This window comes from Pseudoliparis swirei, chromosome 2, assembly GCF_029220125.1.
Source record: "Pseudoliparis swirei isolate HS2019 ecotype Mariana Trench chromosome 2, NWPU_hadal_v1, whole genome shotgun sequence".
NCBI classification, from domain to species: domain Eukaryota; kingdom Metazoa; phylum Chordata; class Actinopteri; order Perciformes; family Liparidae; genus Pseudoliparis; species Pseudoliparis swirei.
This window is the reverse complement of record NC_079389.1, coordinates 610966-617426: the sequence shown is the minus strand read 5'-3', so window position 1 is coordinate 617426 and position 6461 is coordinate 610966. Positions and strand designations below refer to the sequence as shown.

Below are 6461 nucleotides of genomic sequence, written 5' to 3'. Positions count from 1 at the left end.
TAAGTTGCATAATAATGCTGTTTGATACATGTTACGCAATTGGGGAACAAAATACTAAATTAATTTAGGTTTAAATAGATTTTCAAGATGTTTTCATCTTGTTTATTGGTCTGAGGCAACTATTGTTTAGCTTTTGTTGTATGACAGGGATAAAACACACAGGTTTCATCACCTCTGAGGTTGTGGCGCCCCACTGTGTGTGAAACAGGTAATACCTCCTTAACTGGACGCTATAACTTGACACAATTTAGTACTGTAGTATACATATTAATGTGTGTGGTATTTGTTTAACTAAGCACATAGTGTATTGCAATTTAAATAACTTCTCAGGTGGTTATGTTGCAGTTCATGTTTATTAAAAAGGTAATGCAAAAACACAATGATCACATCATAACAGATAATGACAAAGGTCATCAACTATTGTAGTTCAATCATCAGTTTATGATTCATGAATCTGAAGTTTCAGAGTACTTCCTTAAACTGTTTGAGGATTTTAAAGGGCCATACTCGCTGACTTGACTCCTTCTTTGCGAGGCTCTGTGTTTCCTGAAAGGGTGACCGAGCCATTTTAAGAAACGTTTCCAATCGTTCAGGACTTACAGGTTCTTCCTTGTAGTTCGCAATGGCATTCTTGAACTCATGCTTGAGATTTTGTTCTGAGGTGTCGGCGAAATATGAGATTCCTTTGCTCTCAATGACTAAACTTCTGCTTCTTTTTTTATGTACCTGGCTAGTAATCTCTTCCAGTCTTGGGGTTTCACTTGCGAGTCGACCTTCTGTGGTCATCACATTGTGCTTCTCTTCAGCTTGTTTTCGGAGTTGTACTAGCTGTGGCTTATCGGCAACAAACTGGTTGTACTCTACCATCGGTTTGGCAGATGTGGTTGGTGCGAGCAGATCCCTGCTGCTACCACCGTCTCGGAAAAATATTTTTTTTTCACCTTTTTTCTTGCCTTTTTTCAAGTTGAAGGTGTGGAAGATGTTGTCTCCACACATCGTAGAGTCAGGTACTATGTCCACTTCTATTACATATCTTTCAGATAATGTATCATTCCTATTGAGAACCCCAACAAATCTAGGAGGTCTGATGCAATGACGAGCAATCGTTCTGTGTTTCTGCTCAAAATGATCAAGAGCAGAGTGTATTTTCTTTGCATAAGCCTCTCTGTCCTGAACAACCACTCCTAACACTTGACCGTGTTTGAAGTTTAGCTCGTCTCCTATTCCAAAATGAATCGTGCCATTGGTGCAGCTGTTCATGCAGGCAGCTGCAAAGCGGATAACCTCTTCACCTGACCTGGTCATTGTAGGGCCATCTAATGTATTGTTAAAGGCTTTATATTCATGGCAGGGTTCAATTAAGTCTGAGGCGCCTGATTCTGTAACATCAAGAATGTCACCTTCTATGTATCTGTATGTAGCATCATATCTATCGAATGGATAGGGCTTGCATGCTCCTCCTGGCACATCCTCCTGACACTAAAATAGAAGGTGACGTAATTGTTTAATTTCAAAAGAGAAATGTCGACAATGTAGAGGTAGCACATACAACACAAAATGTCAGAGTCAAAGGTCATTTCAACTTTACCTTTATTTCTTCTGATGACCCAAGATAGCTGGCTCGCTTTGATGGAATCTTGCTACAAAAAAAGTAAATAAATAAATATATTGATATCACAACAAATCTCAGAGCATATTTAGAACAGTCACAAATGTTACTAACATTACTCATTATTCATAATGTATGTCATATTCATTGAATGTCTGGTCACATGACATCTGTTCTTCTGTCTATTCTGGAGAGGGGTCATCCTCTCTTGCTGTCCTGAAGGGTTCTGACCTTTTTACCCCTGAAAGGTTTTTCTCTATTTCTTGGGAGTTGTTCCTGATCCGATGTGAGGTTAAAGGTCAGGGATGTCAATGTGTACAGATTGTAAAGCCCTCTGAGGGGAGTGTGTAATTTGTGATATTGGGCTATATAAATAAACTGAATTGAATTGAATTAAACACTGTTATACAAGAGAGAGTCTCCTCTCTACCGGTTAATACTGGAGCAGCACAAGGCCGCTGTGTCTGTCTATGTCTGGCGTTCTTGAACCTTGTCTCAGAGAGAGAGCTGTGTGTGCCCTCTCAATCATCTTGGTAGATGTAATTTAAGCCTAATATAACACAATGGAAAAGTTGAACACATGCTATATATATATGTTGTGGAAGCACCCAATTTGAAACATTTTAACCACCACATTCCCCCTTGGGAGACTGAAGTCTCCCACTAAACACAAAATGTTGTTGCTCCTTTGACTCTTCGGGTTCATGTACTTTGCGTACGGCAGGCAACCGCTCATGCATCAGGTTACCAGCACCTTGTGGATGAATGCATGAGCTGCTGCAGGTCTTTTTTGGGGTAGGGTCTTTGGGGGGCGTTACTGCTTATATCTTGTAATCAATTATTATCACATCATGTAAGTTAAAAGAATATATGCCCTTTTATAAGGGTTACACTCTACTAATGTCACTTAAGGCAACTCGACTAGTCAATGGCAGAATATGCTGTTTTTCTCAGGTGGTTCGACCTGATAAGAAATGCAAGCTACATTGTATTAGGTTATATAACACATTCAACACAATCACAGGTTCTTTAGAACCACCCTGATAAACCGACATTAGCGAAGGTCAATTTGACCTTTCGCCCAATAATGGCTGTTACCTCCTATTGCTAGGGACCACGTCTTCTTCTTGGGGGTTCCATGAGACGGGCATTGTTCTTTCAGCTGGGCTCTCCATATTGTTTTTCCCCTTTCTGTGAGTGTGAAGGGCACTCCCCTCCTCCAGCTCCCTCAGCCGTCTGCTGGTGTCCTGGTGTGGATTGACCACATCTTGCTTCTATTCGCCTCTGTGGCCGGCAGGGCTTTGCCGTGATGGTCTCCTCTTATCTCCCGCTCTGTGGCCTTCCTTCAGGTGCTTCTGCCTTGGTGCAGTGTGTGATGTGGTACCAGTGTGGTTTCTCTTCACTGCGGTGGGCGTGGCTAGTAACACCAGGTAGGGTCCTGTCTGCCGTGGCTCGTCCTCCTTCCTTGGATGGACCTCCACCTTTTGTGGGTCTGGTCCCACGTGGCTCTCCTCCGTGGCTCCTTCCACCTGTTGAAACAGTGCTTCCTGCATACCTGCCGATCCCTGGACATATCTTCGTATTTCTTTGGCTAACAGATCCCATGGGGGACCTTTGTGAGGCCCCCCTGATACGGTACGGGCCTAGGCCGTCCCGTCAGCCTCTCATTGGGAGTTGTGGCAGCTGTCTCTAATTTGGCCTCGGCTGCTGGTGATTTGCAATCAGTCAGCAGCCGAGGCCGCGCTCATAAAAGCTCTCAGTGGAGAGTGGAGGAGGGGAAGTGAGCAGAGGCGCAGTCTTGCGGTCTGCTTGGTGTGCGTTGGTTGCCGAAATAAATATGTTCCCCAACGAAACCTCTCTGTGCCTGGCTGGTCCTAGGTGCTGGTGGGGGAAACCCACGGGTAGCGGCGTCGGTCCTGCTACATGAGTTAAATGTGTACTACAGTTAGTTTGTATTCTCATGCTCATTAGTGTCAACGGCAGAGCCGTCGGCCAGTCCATTCAAGTCTCCCTGCAGATTTTGGCTAGCTTTGCTTTCAGTGTACTGCTATCTTTCTCTCTCTCTACCAGTCCCTGGAACAGGGGGTGTTACCCCCAACCTAATCTCTGCTTGACACTTAATGACTGCCATATTTATTAATTATCGTGTTGTCAAAATTACTCACTCGACAAAATCAAGACCGGTTGCTGTTCCGGCTCCTCAGTGGTGGACCGAGCTCCTCACTGACATCCGGACAGCACAAAGTCTCTATATCCTCCGTCGGAACCTAAAAAACACACGTTTCTGAGAATACCTTGAATAAAAATAAAAACAGATTAGCACGTCAGTGTCACTTACTTATGGCCGTCTGAAGCAGGAATTCTGAAACAGAACTTTGACATTCCGTTCGGGAACTTTTACATTCCGTAACGGAACTTTGACATTCCGGAAAGGCGGTCAGGGTTAGCGGCGGTCAGGTTTAGCGGCGGTCAGGGTTAGCGGCGGTCAGAGTTAGCGGCGGTCAGGGTGATGTTGTTGATGATGTGACTGATGATTTTACAGTTAGTCGACTAACTGATGATGTCACTGATGATTTTACAGTGAGTCGACTAACTGTAAAATCAATCAGTGACATCATCAATGACATCACAGAGTGCCGTCAAGAGTTTATAAATAGACCCCGTCAGTGATGATTTTGCAGTTAGTCTAAAAAAATAAATAATAAGCATTAGAACTCACCCACAAGTGAAAGGTGGGTGAGTTCTAATGCTTTTCTTCTTTTCTTTATCACTTCATTCGTGGCTTAGAGGGGGCGTGGCTTATCTCTGTGGATTCAGTCCGTGGAAACAATGATCATTTTCTCCGTAACTTTCAGAGTTAGCGGCGGTCAGGGTTAGCGGCGGTCAGGGTTAGCGGCGGTCAGAGTTAGCGGCGGTCAGAGTTAGCGGCGGTCAGGGTTAGCGGCGGTCAGGGTTAGCGGCGGTCAGGGTTAGCGGCGGACAGGGTTAGCGGCGGTCAGAGTTAGCGGCTGTCAGTGTTAGCGGCGGTCAGAGTTAGCGGCGGTCAGGGTTAGCGGCGGTCAGAGTTAGCGGCGGTCAGGGTTAGCGGCAGTGAGGGTTAGCGGCGGTCAGGGTTAGCGGCGGTGAGGGTTAGCGGCGGTCAGAGTTAGCGGCGGTCATGGTTAGCGGCGGTCAGGGTTAGCGGCGGTCAGAGTTAGCGGCGGTCAGGGTTAGCAGTGGTGAGGGTTAGCGGCGGTCAGGGTTAGCGGCGGTGAGGGTTAGCGGCTGTCAGAGTTAGCGGCGGTCAGGGTTAGCGGCGGTCAGAGTTAGCGCCGGTCAGGGTTAGCGCCGGTCAGGGTTAGCGGCGGTCAGAGTTAGCGCCGGTCAGGGTTAGCGCCGGTCAGGGTTAGCGGCGGTCATTCCTTAACGTAACTTTTACATTCCGTAACGGAACTTTTATATTCCGTAACGGAACTTTGAGTGTGAAACTAATGAGGAGGAGAAGACTCAACAAGATATAGGAGGAGGAAAAAGGACAGAGTTCTGTGACATCACTATGATGTGATCAGAGTTTAAATTTAACGAGGAGCAGGAAACTAACCTAAATATAGGAGCAACAGAAAAGTAAGCAGGGGGAAGATTTGGAATCAAAAGAGCAATGGGGTCTATTTATAAACTCTTGATGGCGCTCTGTGATGTCACTGATGATGTTACTGATGATTTTACAGTTAGTCGACTAACTGATGATGTCACTGATGATTTTACAGTGAGTCGACTAACTGTAAAATCAATCAGTGACATCATCAATGACATCACGGAGTGCCGTCAAGAGTTTATAAATAGACCCCGTCAGTGATGATTTTGCAGTTAGTCTATAAAAAATTTAAAATAAGCATTAGAACTCACCCACAAGTGAAAAGTGGGTGAGTTCTAATGCTTTTCTTCTTTTCTTTATCACTTCATTCGTGGCTTAGAGGGGGCGTGGCTTATCTCTGTGGATTCAGTCCGTGGAAACAATGATCATTTTCTCCGTAAATTTGACAATGCAAAATGGAACTTTTACATTCAGTAACGGAACTTTGACATTCTGTAACGGAACTTTGACATTCCGATAAACAACATGTTGACATTGGGAAACGGAACTTTGACATTCCAATACAAAATGTTGATATTCCGATACGAAATGTTGACATTCTGTAACGAAACGTTGACATTGCGAAACGGAACTTTGACATTCCAAAACGGAACTTTGACATTCCGATAAACATTTTTGACATTCCTTAACGAAACGTTGACATTCCGAAACAGAAATTTGACATTCCGAAACAGAACTTTCACATTCCGTTTGGGAACTTTTACATTCCGTAGCGGAACTTTTACATTCCGTAACGGAACTTTTACATTCTGTAACGGAACTTTGACATTCCGATAAACAACATGTTGACATTGGGAAACGGAACTTTGACATTCCGTAACGAAACTTTGACATTCCGAGACGAAATGTTGACATTCCTTAACGAAACGTTGACATTCCTTAACGAAACGTTGACATTCCGTAAGGGAACTTTGAAATTACGTAACGGAACTTTGACATTCCGAAACATAACTTTGACATTCCGTAATGGAACTTTGAGTGTGAAAATAATGGGGAGGAGGTAACTCCACTAAATATAGGAGGAGGAAAAAGGACAGAGTGCTGTGACATCACTATGATGTCATCAGAGCGTAAAATTAACGAGAAGCAGGAAACTAACCTAAATATAGGAGCAACAGAAAAGTAAGCAGGGGGAAGATTTAGAAACAAAAGAGCAATGGGGTCTATTTATAAACTCTTGATGGCGCTCTGTGATGTCACTGATGATGTGACTGATGA

The 6461-nt window shown here is 44.3% G+C and overlaps 1 protein-coding gene across 2 annotated transcripts; it reads right to left on the bottom strand.

Moving 5' to 3' along the window:
• Positions 1-344: 344 nt before the first annotated feature.
• Positions 345-4242, bottom strand: LOC130207042 (sterile alpha motif domain-containing protein 9-like). 2 transcript variants are annotated; one of them, XM_056435445.1, is made up of 4 exons: positions 3948-4242; positions 2708-3876; positions 1589-1640; positions 345-1479 (listed from the first exon to the last, which is right to left on the bottom strand). In XM_056435445.1, exons 2-4 carry the CDS (start codon positions 2782-2784, stop codon positions 463-465), a joined length of 1146 nt encoding a protein of 381 aa, XP_056291420.1. In that variant the 5' UTR covers positions 2785-3876; positions 3948-4242; the 3' UTR covers positions 345-462. The 2 variants fall into 2 exon arrangements, with proteins under 2 accessions (XP_056291420.1, XP_056291415.1); XM_056435440.1 differs by lacking the exon at positions 3948-4242 and having other exon boundaries at positions 358-1479; positions 2708-3138; positions 3775-3903.
• Positions 4243-6461: the final 2219 nt, after the last annotated feature.

Bases quoted from the DNA above. Each gene is read 5' to 3' on its own strand.
- LOC130207042 (XM_056435445.1), bottom strand. From the start codon at position 2,784: ATGGAGAGCCCAGCTGAAAGAACAATGCCCGTCTCATGGAACCCCCAA. The intron at 1,641-2,707 runs GTAACAGCCATT...CTTTTTTTGTAG, and splicing joins GTGGTCCCTAGCAATAGGAG to CAAGATTCCATCAAAGCGAG. The intron at 1,480-1,588 runs GTAAAGTTGAAA...CTTCTATTTTAG, and splicing joins GGTCATCAGAAGAAATAAAG to TGTCAGGAGGATGTGCCAGG.